The following is an 18,804-nucleotide window of genomic DNA, read 5'->3' on the forward strand; positions in this document are numbered from 1 at the left end:
TTAATGCTTCGAGCAACCCATCACAATATATATGAGTGAGTACAGGTATAGTTCCGGGGGGATGCGGTAGAGTAGTTGGTTGAGGCACTATGGTACAAGCCGGAAGGTCACGGGATCGAATCCCGATTAGGTGGATATTTTCAATTTATCTAATCCTTCCAGCCGCAATATGACCCTGGGGTCAACTCAACCTCTAACAGAAATGAGTACCAGGAATATTTTTGGAATATTCCTGGGGCTAAAGGGCGGACGGCGCGTACGGCTGACACCCTTACCGCCATCTATGAGCCAATTGTCTAGAAAATATGGGAACCTCAACATCGCACAACCCTATTGGCCTCCACGGCCTGTTACAAGGATGCCTTTACTGTAAGGATATAGTTCCACCAATTTCGATCTCAGCACTAGATAGAGGTCAGTGGTCCGCTTCACGTCTCTGTCGTTTTACCCCAACCAAGTAACGCCATGTGCCATTGGATCGGAGGCTGGGTGATCCCCAGAGGGGCTCTGGGCAGAGAAGAGAAAAATACCTTGCACATGCAGAGAATCGAACCCCGACTCCTCGGCCTCCCATCCCGTAACCTAGTCACTATACTGACTGAGCTATCCGCTCTCTCATTATCGCCCTTACATTCAAGTATCACCTCAGCACCCTGGAAGAAAAGTTAGTAAGGATGAGAAGATGAACTGTAGAAAACAGATGGCGGTCATACACAGGCTGTCGTCAGCAGTTCTCCAGCGTCTCTCCTGACCCGCATTCATTTTGTGGTCGATTCCGCTATGGCGTAGTTTATCAGGAGAGATTAGTACGTATTGTAGGAAACAGAGAGTCAATAGGGGATTACTTTTATACAGGAAATAGTGCTTCAAAACGCAAAAGGGTTTCTGAAAACAAAACTGGAATCTGGAACAAACTGGAGTGAATAGCGCTAACCAATCTGCCACGCGGTATTTGCCATGTCATTGCATTTCCCTCGAGGGACAAACATTGAGAGCTGTAGCTCTGAGAGAAGGAACGTAGTCATGAGTTTGCATGGATTCGTTACGTTTTATTATCAACCAAAATTCTGATCCCAACAGCTAACGTACAGTGAATATTTTATTGCACTTGGTGCTTTAAATAGTAAATATTGGTTTGATTGTAGCGTGGTGTTGTTGTGTTTCGGTTAGTGTGGGTGTGAAACTTGGTATCTCATATTAAAGATACAATGTAGAGTGGCGGTGTTTGAAAACAGGGTGCTGAGAAGAATATTTAACTTAAAAAAGGAACAAGTGACAGGAGGCAAGAGAAAAATACTCAGTGAGGGGCTTCATAATTTGTAATAGCCATCATAAATTAGATTCATTAGGCTAATAAAATTAAGAAGGATAAAATGTCGAAGCTTGTAGCGCCCCATAGATACAATAAATGTGTAAGAAATTATGATTGGGAATCCTGAAAGAAAGAGCCCATTTGGGAGACCCAGATGTTAATGAAAAATAATGTTAAAGAAAATGAATAGGGTTAGAAGATGTGGACTGGATTTGTCTGGCTCAGAACAGTGGAAAGTGATGGGACGTTATAAGTACAATAATAAAATACGGTTAATTTCTTGACTGCCTGAGCTACTATTAGGTTATCAAAAAGGACTCTGTTCCATGTAGATAGTTTGTTTAATTAATGTTGAGTGGACCCACAGGTTGTTTATTTTACCCCAGATGTCAAACTGTGTCCGAGTACTGTAAATAGTGGGGATTTACTTTTTATTCTGCAGGTAAAGCTGTAAGGGTACCGTGTATTACCAAATATATCGTGACATAACATAACATATCTGCTGCGTAGCAACGGATACCGCACAACAAGAGAGGAGTTTGTTCGATGCGGTGTTTTCTATGCGGTCTCTGCCGAGGTTATATAATGAGTCCACTAGCCAAGTCACAGTTAGTAGCTCGTGTGGAAGCCCTGCGAGACGTATGAAACGACGAAACGGGAACTCCGTGCCTGGGGGTATAACTGGGTCACCCTGTTGCTGGGGGATATAAATACGGGAACCTGGCCCTCCAGGTTGAAGGAGTCTCGAATCTGACACAGCAAAATGTGGTCATGAGTCCCACGGGACTCGGACCTGAGAATGACTGCGCTGACGAGTCCAGCAGTCAATGTAAACGACAGTCCAATTCCCTCGTCAGAGAGGATGTTTCAACAGGACTATAACCACAAGTGGTCAGTTGGAAAATAAAATTACTGGTCGTGATTCTCAAGGAGCTTGTCGACAAGAAGAACTGATTGGCGGTAAACCGCCATTCGTAAAGTAACTCTGGTTCTTGAGTCAGAATTTATCATAGCCAGTGAGCTGTAAGTTGAGGACTAGCTGCGAGACGGTGGTCAGTCTGCAACGACGTAAGCACTACAGCAGAGGACTCTCCTTTGCTGGGAGCCGTAACCGAGCAACGACTAGAGAAAACTATAACAGACGGTGAAAGGGCTTGCTATAGTAATTTGTTACTTGTGTAGATTAGCAACAGTGTTGTAAGTACCTGTAGTTAGGAGTTCTAAGCCTTCAATAAATCCAGTTATCAATCCATACAGTGTACAGTCAATAACACGTGACAATAGTGATCTAGTGGTAAAGCCCTAGACTTATATTCGGGATCAGACAAAATAATCAGTGGCTATGGAGTGCCAAGGCTATGCTCTTCACCCTCACGTCCGTAATGGACCTGGCAAACTTCCCAGTTTCCCATGCAGTGGCGTGGGTGGGGAATGGCCTCTAAACACAAAGAACTGGAAATGTGATGCAGCCACAGGAGTAACATTATCTTTGGTTTGCTTCTCTCCCCTTTCCTCCTCACGTCTCAGTCTTAAAACTTCGTTAACCACACCAGAGCTAACTTCCAAGAAGTCGTTTAGAATTTTGTGAAATAAATTTTAATTTTTAACTGCGAAACTGAACATTTCGGTAAGGAACAAATCTTTACATATGTCATGTGCACGATTACAAGGCCACTCCCATACTAGACTCTTACTATAAGGAGTGAGAGTGGGAATATGGAAACCAGTTTTGAGTACGTACTCTGTAAGCATGTTCTTTGTTGTGTTATATGTGAGAGTATCGCAGATGTGACACCATGCAGTCTGGTAGGAGTTCATTAAAATTTCGAAGGAACCTGTGACCTCCATTTTCATTCTCAAAGAGTAGCTAAGCAAGCAACCGACGTCTTTCTGGATGCTTGCTTCTCCTACTCTTCGGTGCTGAAAAAGAAGTCGGGTTAGCCGCGGTAGCTCACTCGGTATAGCGACTAACTACTGGCTGGGCAACGAGGGATCGGAGTTCGGTACCCGGTAGGGTCATTTAATTGTCACTTCTCCGTGTCGTTCAGGCCGGCTCTGCGGTCCACCCAACCTCCTATCCGATGGGTACCTGGGCTCTATCCCCGGTGGTAAAGCGGCCGGGGCTCGAAGCTGACCACTCACCTCCAATTAGTGCCGAGGTCAAGAAAATGTGGACATGTACATCCACTCCTCTGTACGCCTTCATGGCGTGGTGCTTACTTAGTCAAGTACAGGGACAGCTTTATCTTACCTCGTGCTCCGGCTGGCTGTCTTACCCATGTTTGTATTTGTAACGGTCAACGAAGATCTCAAGACATTTTGCCGCATCTCTACGGAAAATCATGAGGTGAACCATGACGTAAGGGGAGGTTAAAAATAGTGGGCGGTGGAATATGACAGTATGATTCAAAGTGGGATAAGAAGGTGAAATAAATAATTGGAAAGAAATTATTGAAAAGGTCTTAATATTCTTAAACCAAATTAGTCACATAATTACCTGTAACAAAATTTGGCTTTATTTACACAAAATCTTGCTAACTGTTGTGTCATAATGTGCATTTTGTTTCAGAGTTTATTGTTTAACATTCCATTCAACAGTATTAATGTGATATAACTCCATTTTGCATTAAAATTCGGTCGCTCTTTACTTGTGAAAAAAGATGAAAACTATTCCATCTGGCTCGAGTTAGAAATGTATGAGGAACTTTTGAGAGTCTGATAATGAAATTTCGGGTTCCGTAAGGAGCTTGGATTTCCTCTGATACGTAGGAAAATATTAATTTCTGAAAATGGGCGCTGCTCCATGCAGTAGGTGAACAGAGTTAAACGGTGTGACATTCGTCATCTAACGGCGTCGTCAAGAAATTCATATTTTGTTAGCCATGGGAGAGACACAGTAGGCCCTATGCATTAACTTTCCAACACCATGTTCCACGTCACACCATGTATGAGGAAACTAAGTACCTCCATGGAGATAAGTCCCTCTTGAAGAAGTTTATAGTTCTCATAGCGTATTTCATGAAGAATTCTGTATTTAGGATATAAAACTTTGCAGTCCTTTGAGAGTCAACGGACGTTTCAGAGAAACTTGTCACCTCCATTTTCAGCCGAGCAAGAAACAAACTTGAAGCAAACAGCAGCTTGTAATTGTGTTCCAAAATATAAAACTCTTCATAAGCTAGAAGTTGATCAGCTAGTCAATATAATTCCAGCATTTTTTAGAACCATATGATTCAGTACCGTGTTCATAAAGCCCGCTGCTGCTCTGTATCCTGAGACAGAAAAATCTGGTTCAGACAATCGCATCCTATTTCTTCAGCATCCACTTCAATACAGTCATCACAAGGGCCCGGATTTTGATGACATGTCATCTTTTTTTCCTTGTATCCTATGCGATGCTCTTAAATATATATAAATCTCGGATATGAGCTGCTGGTTACAAAAATGTAGATTTTATAGGTTTTTTGTCATTTTTTGACATTTTTAGGTTTAAGGTCATTTTTTTCATTTGGGGGGTCATTTTTTGGACTTACAAGGGTATTTCTTGTCATTTTTGTCCATTTTAGGGAATTTTTCTTCATATATTTTCTGAAATGTGAATAACATGGAAGCGAAGTGCTCTTTCTTTTCTCCTTTAGGTAATTTTTCTGGATTTTTTCGGTCATTTTATAGGTCATTTTTTAAAATATTTTCAGGTCATCAATATCCGGGCCCTATCACATTTGTGCCTAAGTTTTTTCGTTTGTCTCATTCCTTCAGCTTCAAAATTTTGTATGCACTTCTATCCCTTTGGTGCTGCATGTCTTGCCCATCTTATCATCTTTGGTTTGATCATTCTAATAGTATTTCGAGATGAGTACAGTTATATAATTGTAATTGTATTTATTGTAGATGTAACTGTATTTGAATCCTATTCATTGTGTAGGAAACAGCGGCTCCGGTTTAGAAAACCGAAATTAAAGGCCTTGGGGATTCGTTGCGCTGACCACGCGACACCCACTATCTGCTAAAGTTGGCACTAACTTCGCCGACAAGCGGCGGTCGCTCGGTCGGTATAGTTCGCTTGCGGACTAAAACCACGGAGTTTGTTTTGTTTTGTGGTATTCATTGTGTGTAGTATATCCTTTATTGTTTCTGTAGTTTCGTGTGCTGTGTGTTATTTGTGTGTTATGTCTTATGTATCACGGCTGCCATCGGATAAAAACCCATTTGCAGTTGAAATAAATAATAATAAACATTATTCGGTTTTCTTCAACCTCCTCTTATTTTATCCCTTTTATGTTTAACTGTTGTCACTTGTATGAGTGACTGTAGAAGGTTTGGATTGTTAATTGGATTTCTTGCATACTTACAAATCGTAACTTAAAGTAACTATAACGGTCTCGCTAATTCACACACTAAGCAGTTCATTACAGCACGCAATAAGTCTTCATAGTGTGTAGTATCTTCACTGGTTGTGGCCTGGTAGCGGCTTCCAAGGCGGTAGCTTCCTCAGCTGCCGCCTGAACGCCCTTACTGGCCGGCATCTGTCTCACAACTAATTCAGTGCTCCAACTGAATAACTCCCAGGCTGGCAGCCATCTCACACCAACCTCTTAGTTTTCTCATTGCCATCTCAAGACTCTTTCGTAGTCGCAGCTGCTCCTCGTTATATAGCCTCGGCACGGACGACATAGTAAACATCTCTCCCAACAGTACTGACGTTGTTGTGTCACGTAGCTATCGCACGGGTCTCTTAAAGAACGCCTTTTCCCAGTTACTCCTTTGTTGCCTGTTTTGAATCTGTTTCTTAGCAACGGGTGTTTTTGCAGAGCCGTTTCTTAGCAACTGCTCTCTCTGCTGGCTTCACAGTTCTTGCCTTGAACAAATATGCCACATGATTCTCCTTGGAATCCTGGCATCACAACTCCCCAGTTTAAGTTGTATTAAGAGATGGTGGTTCATGCCCATAAAGACTGCAGACAAAATTTGTAATTGTGTAAAATTTATTTTCATTGGTTGCATCCTGTTGTGTGTCTCAGACAATATACATGCAGTAACTATGCTACCGCCAACACAACAAGTATTTCAATATTACATTTAGATCTTTATTAATATGAAGCGTTGCACCGAAAAAGATTCGTATCGATGTTTCAATAACTGTACGCATTCTTGCCTGATGATGGTCATGCATGACCGAAACATTTCGCAGTAAATGAAGATCTAAATGTAATATTGGCCGGTCACGGTAGCCGAGTGGTCTAAGGCATGTACTGCCTTCGCTCGCTTGGAAACCGGGATCGTGGGTTCGAATCCCACTCAGGGCATGGATGTTTAGTTTGTGTGTGTGCGTTTTTCAGTATCTGTGTACAGGTAGAGGCCTTGCGACGAGCTGATAACTCGCCCAAGGAGTCCTACCGTATGTGTAAGATCTAGAAAAACCGAAGTGAACGGAGAAGTTCATGGAGGTAGGCCTAGGCCCACTGGGGCTGTAGTGCCAAGGAAAAAAAATTCCGTATATTTGACAGGAACTTTTCAACTGTCTGTAAGTTTAAACATTGCAATTACAATGCAAGTCACATTATTCGTGTACACCAATAGCAAATTCTATGTGTCAGGAAGAATTCTAGACATTCCTTTCTGTTGTATGTTTTCAGATGAAATGCGCCTTGGCTTTGTTGGTATGCAGCTCAGACATACACCCTCGCCCCTCATACCGCGCTGAAATTACTAGCGCACACTATCACGTCTTGTTAGACTTTGCTGCGACGTACAACAGGAATGCACCATATTCTGAACCGGATTGCTATTCATCTTGCAGCATATTTTGGCCCTACAAATCACACGCCGTATCAGAACTGAAGAGAAAGTATCGGGGTGAGTCATAAGAATAAATACATATTTATACATACAGAATTATCTTGCAGGAGACATAGGCTGTTGTCGGTAGAATTGCTTTCTATTAACGCGCTGTGTTACCACTATCTCACCCAGCATTTTTATGATTTTACTATAAAGATAGTTTATGTGAAAGAAGCGAATGACGTCGTGTTTTATATCGTGGTGATTTGTGACTGCTGGTACATCAGATTAACAAATTATGGCATTATTTAAACAAGAAATGAACACAAATTATGTAGGAGCCGTGATAACTCAGTCGGTTAAATGATCGACTGTGGGCAGGACGACCGGGGTTCGATTCACAGTAAGGGAAGTATATTCTCTTTCCCACAGCGTCAAGACCGGCTCTGGGGCCTACCCAGCCTCCCATCCAACAAGTATCGAGGGCGTTTTCCCCAGAATAAAGTGGCCTGAGCGTGAAGCTAACAACTCGCCTCCACTTAGCACCTCCACTTCCCCGCAAGTCTTCATAGCATCCTCCTTAATTTAGTAAGCATATGGACGTATTTACCTTCTTGAACAGAAATAAAGCAATTATATTTAGAAAGTTCAATTTCCATCGGATGTGGAATGCCAAGGTCTTTTCCCAAAGTTATTTTTCGAAAATACTGTTTGAAGTTATTAGAAACGTGCTTAATCTCTTATACCTAAAGTAAAAAGTAAAGGTTTCCCTGTAACAGGCCGTGGAGGCCCATAAGGTTCTGAGATGTTGAGGTTCCCACATTTTCTAGACAATCGGCTCATAGATGGTGGTAAGGTTGTCAGCCTTACACGCAGACCGCCCTTTACACCACCAGGGAGATTTTTGGTACTCATTTATGTTAGAGGCTGAGTCGACCCCAGGGCCATAGAGCAGCTGGAATGATTAGATAAATTGAAAAAAATCCACCTCATCTGGATTCGATCTCGCGACCTTCCGGCTTGTAACATAGTGTCTCAACCAACTACGCTACCGCGTGCCCCCTATCTCTTATACCTTGTTCCACAAAAATGGGTTCCTGGATTTTATAGACATCAGGCAATACATGTAAACGGATAGCTTGATCTAATGAACAAGTTTCCGTCTTAAACTAAATAATTTACATAAAAGTCTGTTGCTTCGACCCTGAATGTCACAAAGAAAGGTCTTGCTTCCAGACAGCACCAATTTGAATGAGACAGATTATGGCTGTCAACGAGAATTTATACTGGAGACTGATGAAATCCACTTTAGTGCTTGTTCATGACGGCGTAAGAAAGTAGTAAGTAACCTTTTCCTGCGAACAAATTGGTGTAGAAGGAAGGTTTATTGGTTTCTGTTCTCCACGTGGAAAGCGTTAGCTACTTACAGCTTTCATTTAATTGATGAAGGTGCGTCGTAAAAACTTCTGCAAGGCAGGATATCGAATAATATGCTAACATAAGAACACACCGAGGAAACATACTGCAATGTCCTAAGTTACGGTACCTTGTATTATGGTAGATGATTACCATGGTTTCCCAGACATAACTACCTTTTATCTTCATGGTAGCAGTAAGTTCCTCCGAAATGCTTGGCCACCTAACAGACTACACGGTGTCATAACCCAGAAGAAAACAATATGAATCTCCATCGTTTTGAGAACCTCAGATATTAGGTATCGAAATAAGTATGAAATACATTTTTTGTATGTTCGATAAACGTTAATTCTATATACAGAAACTGCAGTAACGATGGAATAGGTCCCCGCCACATCTCCAGCGGTTAGTCGCTGGCTTTCCACCGCGGCAGCCCGGGTTCGATCCCGGGTCTGGTCAAGTGGGATTTGTGGTGGACAAAGTGGAGCTGGGGCAGGTTTTCTCAGAGTACTTCGGTTTCCCCTGCCAATCTTCATTGCACCAATTGCTCCAGAATCACCTTCACCTATAATCTGGGGCTGGTACAATAGGCCAGAAGTGGCCGCAGTACAAGGGACTTAGTCCCACCCCACTAGCAAAAAAATAATAGTCACACCCCACTAGCAATAAACGATAAAATAAAAGCTCTGAATTTCGGGTGACCATAGCAAAGAATGTGGAGGCGTTAGCAAGTTACATGAACGCAAGTAATAAGCAGCGAAAGGGCGAGCAGCCTTTTCGTTCAGTGTAACTTGTATTATTTTGTGAGTACTGATGATACTTTGATGAGAATATGTACAATCTAGTATGTTGTGTAAAGGTGAAGGTTTAAGATTTACTGTTTTGCGTGTTATTCGTGGGAGACGACGTTAAACGTCGGCCTCGATGTATCATTCGATAACAAGTAGAGCTGGAAAGGTAATACGAGAGAAAGCAGAGGAAGTTAAAAAGTGTACGGAGCCTTATACATATAATGACTACCGAGACTTCCTTTGAATTCTCGACCAGTGTTAAACAGTCTTCATTTTTAAAAATACGACACTAAGTTCCTAGGATTTAAGTTTTCGTTATTCTTGATAGAATATCAGTTTCAGTCTATTAATCATTGGTATCAGGTTCCCCATAGAAAAGCTATTTGCTGGTTGCTTCCTAATGCATGCATTTTTGTATTACTCCTTTACCCTGAAGATTGTTGCTGTACGGTCCTCCGAAACGTCGGTGAACTACCGCCGGACCACACATATTCACATCCCAGTATACAATACTCTTTAAAATCACCGTTGTGTGAAACTCAAATCCACTGTAGGGTAATTAACGACTTTGAATAATTATCGGGAATATGAAAAAAGCGGCAGCTACTGGATGTATTATTTACGTTTCCGTTTAATGCTACAGGAGTACGTGGTAGTGTAGGTGGTTGAGGTGCTATTCTACAAGCCGGAAGGTCGCGGGGTTGAGTCCCGATGAGGTCACGGGATTTTTAAATTTACCTAATCCTTCCAGCCGCACTATGGCCCTGGGGTCAATTCAGTCTCTAACAGAAATGAGTACCAGGAATCTTCCTGGGGGTAAAGGGCGGCCGACGCTTAAGGCTGACAACCTCACCGCCATCTGTGAACCGATTGTCTAGAGAAAATGCGGGAACCTCGACGTCTCACAACCCTATGGGCCTCCACGGTTTGTTACAGGGATAGCTTTACCTATTTAATGCTACACGTTTACAGAAGAGTTGGGCGAAATAAATGAGGTGATACAGTAAATGTATACAAGGAAATATTTGGAGTCTAATATGTAAAGGTAAGGTAAAGGTAAAGGTGTCCCTTTACCAGGCCGTGGAGGCCCATAGGGTTGTGAAATATTGAGACTCGCATATTTTCTAGACAGTCGGCTCATAGATGGCGGTGAGGTTGTCAGCCTTATGCGCTGGCAGCCGTTTACCCCCAGGGATATCCCTGGTACACATTTCTGTTGGAGGCTGAGTCGACCCCAGGGCCATAGTGCGGCTGGAAAATTAGGTAAATTGAAAAAATCCACCTCATTCGGATTCGATTCCGAGACCTTCCGGCTTGTAGCATAGTGCCTCAACCAACTACGCTACGAAAATAATGCAATTAATTTTGATTAATTCAGCAAAATCAACAAAATTAAAATAATATTATTCTGTCATTCTGAAAGACACTGTCTTATAATATTTGGANCCAGCCCAGCTTAAATCTTTCAAATGTATTTTCCCTTCCCATTTTCCAACCAAAAGATCGTAAGGTCTGTCTCACAGGTTCTGCGTACCCTGCCCATATCACAGTCCTTGGTTTGATTATAGTAATCATGTTCAATGAAGATCATACATTGTTATCTTTTCTTCTTATGCAGTTTCAGCGAACCTTGTATCACTTCTCATTCAGGTTCAAACATTCTCCTCGATTTATGTCCTTCCCTTAATATGGGAGGTCAGACTTCATAAACTTTCAAGATTGAAGGTAAAATTAGTCTTTTATGTTCTAATCTTTACGTTTATAAATAGAACACTGGAAGAGAATGGTTCACAGCTATATGGTAACAAGCACACTCTCAAATTAAAGAAGGCAGAAAAAATAAAAAAAGAATCATACATGGGCCTAAATCTTTTCAGCAGATATTTGAACTTTTCAGATTGACTACATAATGAGGAGCTTCATAATTCGGACTTTTTGCCAAATATAAATAGAACGATCAAGCCAAGGAGGATAAGATGGACAGGGCATGTAACACGAGTGGGGGAGAAGAGGAACACATAAAGGATATTGGTGGGAAAGTCTGAAGTAAAGAGACCAGTAGAAAGACTAAGATGTAAGTGGGTCGACATTATTAAAATGACCTTAGATAGAATACAGTTTAATTGGTTGGATCAATCTGGCTCAGGATATGGACCAGTGGTGAGGTCTTGTGAACACGTTATTGAACCATCGGTTTCCGTAAATTGCTTGGAAGTTCTCGAGTATCTGCAAAAGTGGCAGCTTCTCAAGAAGGGTCCAGCTCAATAAAGTTATTATTTAGTTAGTTAATGTGAACCCTTCAGATGTCGTAATAGGAAGAACCCGAGGTAAAATTTTATGAACCCATGTTGGCATGGCAGTGGAATATATAGCAACAAGGAAGGAAAATGTATAACGAATGCTGCCGACGAAACTGAAATTCCTTGAACTGGCAGAGGGCTGTGTATGGGGATAATTAAAGCAGCGGATTGAACATTTGGAATCAATGAATGATGAACTGATACCAATATTTGTAATGAAAGGGAACTCAAGGTAAAAAAAAGGAGCTGTGAGAAGGCATGGCGGTTTGAATTCGAAATAAACTTTTAGATAAATTCTGAGTAAGCTAAAATCTTCAAAATAAACAAAATTTTGTTTTTTTCAGATACTACCCTTGTATCTTTGTCTACTTTTTATAGTCTGCAAATTTATTCCCCACTTTCATTTTACCACCTATGAAGAACTGCAAATTGAGTGATATAAATTTCACTTTTAACCAAATTTTGTTATTAAAACATTTCGTATTATTTCGAAATTCTCACAGATATGACTATGAAGAATGCTGTCTTTTATTACTTAAAAGCGTGTATTCTGATACCTCACCGATGTTTCCGACTAATATATTGACTCCATCTTCAGGCTTGAAAGTAACAAAAGTACCCTCAAGAAATTGGCAGCAACTAAAGCGAATAGCACATCGAAGACCGTGCCAGAATAAGTCAGGTAATATCTTAGTTCTTTTTCTCTTTGATGTCATTGGTCCTCTCTGATTCCATTTATTTACCTTATCTGGCATCATTTTCTTTACGCGAATGGCTTTGTTTCCAGTCTCCTTCTTCCCGACATCTCTACGTTAGAGAAGATAATATTTTTCATTTTACGGTTTCTCCTAATGTATAAAATAAGGACAATGTCCTTTAGCCATGCAGTGCTGCTCCGTTATCGTAAATTCTCGTCTTACTATTAATACGCCTCCCTTTACAGTTTAAAATTACTTTCTCAAGTCCGTGTACCAGTTCCGTGTAAGGAGAGGAATAACATTTTGCATGGAAATGTACAGCGCTTCTGTCCCCTACTCTGCAGGAACTCGTTGCCCCTAGTCCGGTTTCTTTCCTAACAGAATTTCAGTAATAGAAGAAATCCGTGGGGACTCTGAAAGGTTCAGTTTCCAGGATTTGAAACACCTACGGAAGGAAATGGTACTTCCTCTCAAATGTAATTCCTGACCTTCCGGGAAAGATATATATATATACAGTAAAACTTGGTTATAGCAACATCGGTTTCTGCGACACCTTGTCTATTGCGTCAGATATTCAATGGTACGAACTAATTCCTCATAAAGCAACTGTTTTTATACCTTGCTTAGTACGACATGCACAAATGCATCAACCTCGTATGTAACGTCATTTTCATTCCTGAATTTCTCTGATATGGACATTGAACGTAATTTAGAAAGTGTGTATTGGGCAAGTAACAGGAAACAGATGAAGATAACTGATTACTGTACTCGTATCTAGGTACAGTAAGGCACAACAATTGATGTAATCTACTGTAATTTGGTGAGTAGGCCTACCTTTAATATACAGTATTAGTGCGGTGTGTATTGTCAGTGAAAAGCGCTGTAATATGTCTTTGATATTACACATTTGGGCAATTCCACGTTAATGTTACGTTAGTCTGTACTTAACTACGTATTTCACTAAAAATGCAACATTTTAACTCGGTTTTTGGTAGATTTTTACGTGACTAACATAAGGCTACTGTGGAAGTGCCCATTTCGGTTACAACGACATTCGTTTATAACGACACTATTTTTAGGTCCCTTTGATGACGTTATAACCAAGTTCTACTGTATATATTTTTTTAACTGGAGAGATACTTGACTAAACGACGAATAAATACAGGATTCGTCGCAGAGACATGGAAACATTGACACCTAACTATAGATCACGGAGCAGGTTCCTATGCGTGAATGTACTTCTCATCCACTTCACCAATAAACTTCAACTGAAGGATACAGGTTCACTTCCTACTTCAAAGAAAGAGGCCGCGCCGTAACTCAAGTGGGTAGTCGCTGGCTTCCCACCGCGACGACCCGGGCTCGATCCCGGGTCTGGTCAAGTGGGTTTTTTGGTGGACAAGGTGGCGCTGGGGTGGGTTTTCTCCGAGTACTTCGGTTTCCCCTGCCAATTTTCATTCTACCAAAATTCTCCATCATCATAATCACCCGGGCCAATCAGTGGTCGCCTTGCCCAGTGAATCCGGCTGGACTCCACCCCCCAATAAGCGAAATAACCACTGATCTCTCAAGCATGAAGTTTATCAGAATTGTATTGTAACCTGTGAGGGGTTTTGCATGTGACTTATAAGACGGGGTTTGGATTGGGCGATTGAATTTATTGCACCTTATTCTCATACACAATCCAGGGCTACAGGCAATACAGCGTTATCGCTGATCTACACACTTTGCAGTTCACCGTTACACACGCACTAGATATCTCAGTCTTCACTAGTCGTATCCTGGCAACGGATTTATAAGAGTCTCAATGTAACTTCGAATCATACATGGAATCTTCTTTTCACAGCCTAATTCCTTTCTTGTCATTATTTTGCAACTGCCAATTCCGAAGACTGGACTCAGTTCAATTCCTCTACTCTCAAGCTCATATCCTGGCAGGCTGGTGTCTCGAAGCTCATCTCTTCACTTCCAACTGACTCTCCTATGCTGCCGAACACTTCCTTATAACCACTCTACACGAACCACGCGGAAAACACAGCCTCTGCTATTAAAGTTGCTTGTTTAATAATCCGTTGCCTAACAATGGACGTCCAGTTCTTGAGCGCGTTGACCCTCGCGGGAATGTGTTTACCGGTCTTTGCCTAGCAATGGGTATACATATCACAATATTTAAAATTCAGCTCAAAATAAGACAAAATAAAATATCATCGGGTTAATACTCATTGTTTTGAATGTTGAAGCAGACAGTACATTCAGTGGCCAGTAGGTTTTTAGGGTTTAAACGGTGAAATGATTTATCACATTAACGAGCTTCATAATTTGTACTTTTCCCAATTATTATTTAAATGATTAGGTCAAAGGGAATAGGAGAGGCAATTAGCAAGCATGGATAACATAAGACACGCCCATAATATTTTGCTCGTTAAAACTGAAACCATTAATCCGTTTCTGGGAACTGAATATAGATGGGGATGTTATTTAAATATGCTTGAATTATTCTGTGGACCAGATTGAAGTGAATCACAATAGGTTTCAATGGCGAACTCTTGTGAATAAAACTTACAGTAATGAACACTGGGACATCACAAAGGAGGGGAGTTCCTTGGCCTTCGAAAGAACAGTCGCGTCTCCTAGAAGGGCTGCTCATTGGATTTCCAGCCAGTGATACAATCTTTAGCTTCTAGAGAACTACAACTGTTTAACTTTAAGATATTATAACAGCTATAAAATATGACTATTACTACCATCTTAGTATCGTCTAGGTAGGGACATCATGTATTTTGGCAATGTTTTTCACAGAAAACTACTTCCCTCATCTTCAGTACTACTCTGAAGATGGAGGCAGCATATTCATCCGAAATTTAGTAGCTTCATACTAGTCTACAATTTGTCTTCAATTTATTCCCGATTTTACGACATTTCAAATTTCTAGAGAGGTCGGGAAAGCTCAGTCGGTATAGCGATGGTCTACAGACTGGATAGCCGGTGTTCGATTGTCGACAGGAGAAATATTTTTTTTTCTCTCCATAGCTTCCAGACCGGCTCTGGTTTCCCGTTCTCCTGCCCAATGGGTAACGGGCAGCATTTCCCAGGAGATGAAGGGGCTGTGTCGTGAAGCTGACCATTCACTTCAATCTTGTGCCCAGGTTAAGAATGGTGAAACTTAACTCCACTTCCCCATAGGTCTCCATGGCATAATGCTTAAAGAATTAATCACAGGGACATCGTTATATTTTACCTTTAAACGTCTGGATTACGTATTGTCAGATAGCAGGATGATTGAAGTGTAGTGAACTGGAGAGGGTATTGAATGAAGCGATCACGTCCGGAATTTGCCTGGAGGTACTGAAGATAACCACGAAATATCCCGGTTAGAATAGGCAGCGTCCCTGTCGAGATTCGAACCAAGAACCTCCCGAACACAAGTCTAGATCAATCTGCCCGAGTCATGATGTCATGCCAAGAAGGCCATAATATGAAAGTTAATCGCCTTAAAAACATCAAATACCATGTACTTAACGGGGTTTTTTTTTCAGTTCCCAAGGACACGAGTCCCGCTTAAACACTCGTATAACGATTTATTAATACAGGAATTGAGATCAGGGATAATTGCCAGAATTGTGACTGAATTCTGGACTACCTGCAATTGTCAGGTGAGGTTTTCGGAACATTTTGTATTCCCACCCCTGACGAAGTTTATGCAGCTACTGGCACTAGGGTTCCCTCATATATCAGAAGCAGCAGTACATTGGTCTGCCCACAGATGGCAGTGGCGTATACAGCCCCTGTCGACGTTGCTTGTTTGCTCAGACAAAAGCCATCACTTGCTGAAGGAAGTTTTATAAATTTTCTAATTCATATTTACCAATTTTATCAAATCAATGCTTACTGACTATGTATATATATATCGTTCTTCTCCCGTGGGGTTCAACTGGTATTATGTGTCCCGCTTAATGGCCTACTTTCTGTTCTACACTGTGTGGTATGTCTTAACGACTCTTGTATTTATTATTCCAAGATAGAATTAATTGTTTGTAGGACAGAATTATGTATAAAAACAGGTTTCCTGCTAACACTCATACGTAGTAGTCTAACGCTTCATAGTCTCTCATTATTCTCACCTGGTTCTCTCTTTTGCAGAGGTCGTTTCTTGTTGTTAAGTACTGTATTTACGCATGTATAGGCCGCGTGCGTGTATAGGCCGCAGCACAATTTTCAGACAGAAATTATAGAAAAAATAATTTTCTTGGAATATTATTTCAGGAGTAGAACACCCTGTATTACTAATTATGAATATATTTTTTTAAAATGAAGTGTGATTTTGAATATTTCGAATATAAGCCGCACCCCAGTTTTCCTCTTGAATTTTTGGCAAAAAATGTGCGGCCTATACATGCGTAAATACGGTATATCACCGCCAGGCGGCAGTGACGGGCACCTACGATTCAATTGACACAGAAGTCGGAACTTCCCACTGTTGATATCACGCATATCCAGTGAAGTCGCGATTTCATGTTTAAGAATGGATCAGTGGAGGAGTTACCTGTATAAAGTGCAGTTGAAAGTAGTAACTGTTTATTTTAATGCGCCTCTAATTTATTGCGTTTAGGGGTATTCAGAATAATGTGAGATGTTATGTTAAATCAGGGGAAGATTTAGAAATGTGTATTGCGGAAATGGAATGTGTGTTGATATGGGGAAACAATACCAATTAGCGAAGCTCACTTTCACTGTTTTATTTGAGTGTTCATCTGAGAGTCAGGTCACTTAATCATAGAATGTTGTTGGCTGAAATCAGTATCCTTTGTTGTTGAGTAGTGAACAGGGAGTGATGCGTGATAGTTGTACATCCTGTTGCCAGTCTGGAGAAGGTGAGATTCGTAAAAAAGTTGTTAAGGATCAACTAAAACTACAGAGCTCGCGATGTTTATGATTATGACAGTTTAAATATTTTAAAATCAATGTAACTAGTGGGAAGGCTTGTAAAAATTTAAATTTGAATCATTTCCACACATTCCATAACAAACGAACTTTTCCTTTACATAAACCAACCCTATCACAGAACTCTTTGGAAAGTGCAATTCAATCCAAAATCCGCTCGACAGTGTCGCATTTGTTGAGGTGTAGCCATTTTGTAAAATGCCATGCCCCCTCCAAACAAATAATTTTATCTGCATCTGCAAGATTTAATTCAAAAACTTTGACAGCTGAAATTTAATGCCAGAAATTTCGGATATATCTACTTGCCTGATTGATTCAGAATAGATTCTGAACATGATCAGACTGCATGACAACACATAAACCTTCAGAGCTGCAAAGTCTGCAACCCTGGTTTCACAAATATTTCTGCTCCTTCGGCTATATTTCTATCACTCTAAATCTGTTAAACTTCTGTCCTCTTCCCTGGACGGCTCATATTATAAACCTCAGTGCCTTTATCGCCCTTGTACCATCTCCAGGGCCACCAATCTCTCACGTTACCATAGAGCGTGTTGAGGCGACCGATACAATTCCATTTGCTTTCCCATCTCACGTCTTGGATTCTATGGACAGTGTAAGCGTAATGGTGATGAATAAGAGCCAATAGCTCATGAGCGGGGCTGTTTACCACACGCGCCACGCCGCTTGGGGCAAACAATAGAATGTGGTGTACACATCAGGGGTGACCTTCATTCCTCTTGTGACTTCACTTTTCGACCTATCTCGAAGCAGAAACTGCACTTCAACATTGAAAAGCTTTTGTTTATTCTTGATTTATTTAATAACCTTTTCAGAACTTCATGTTAAGACATATTGAGCATCGAATGATAGATTGGATGGTACACAACAAAATGAAGAGAATGTGGAAAGAAGCAGCGTGACAGAGCTACAAAATTCCTATTATTACTACATTGTCGTAGAGACAATGTGAAAGGCCATGAGAGATGTAGGTCACAATAGTTGGTTTCCTGACCGAAGCATCAGCCCTGGAACTCCCATACACAGAGAGAAACACTCACGAATGTAGTATTCTGTCAGCGAAGTTCTGTTATATAATTTGCACATGTAGTCATAGTTAATGGCCGATCATAGCGGCAGCGCGGTCTAATGCGTGAACCGTCTTCTCCCGCTCGAACATTTGGATCGTGGGTTCGAATCCCGCTCGAGGCATGAATGTGTGTGCGTTTATTCTGTGTTTGTTGTTCTGTATATAGATACATAGATAGATAGATTAAGAAACTGAAAAAGCGGCCAAGAACCACAAGGGCTGTAGGGCCAGAGGTAGGTAGATGGATGGACGGATGGATAAATAGATATAGCTAATGAAGGGTTGTGTAGATGAAGGACGAAAATCTTAAATGCAACGAGGTACAGAAAACTGAAAGATTTCTGCCTTCTGGAACGCAGTATAGTCTACCAGACTATATGGTATCATATGGAATGGATGAAGAAGGAAGTGACCAAGAGTTATTTTAAGATTATATTTTCTCTTTAGCTTACAGGCACCTAAGAAAACCACAGTAAGG

The 18,804-nt window shown here is 41.1% G+C and overlaps 1 protein-coding gene across 3 annotated transcripts in view; it reads left to right on the top strand.

Moving 5' to 3' along the window:
• Positions 1–18,804, top strand: part of LOC111861939 — a 268,942-nt gene that overhangs the window by 238,988 nt on the left and 11,150 nt on the right. For all 3 annotated transcript variants that reach the window (XM_033750517.1, XM_023846923.2, XM_033750518.1), the window contains one exon: positions 6,949–7,168. In XM_033750517.1, coding sequence (XP_033606408.1) covers positions 6,949–7,168 — 220 coding nt within the window. The remainder of the gene's footprint in view (positions 1–6,948; positions 7,169–18,804) is intronic.

The sequence above is a fragment of the Cryptotermes secundus genome, unplaced genomic scaffold (assembly GCF_002891405.2).
Source record: "Cryptotermes secundus unplaced genomic scaffold, Csec_1.0 scaffold181, whole genome shotgun sequence".
Classification (NCBI taxonomy): Eukaryota; Metazoa; Arthropoda; class Insecta; order Blattodea; family Kalotermitidae; genus Cryptotermes; species Cryptotermes secundus.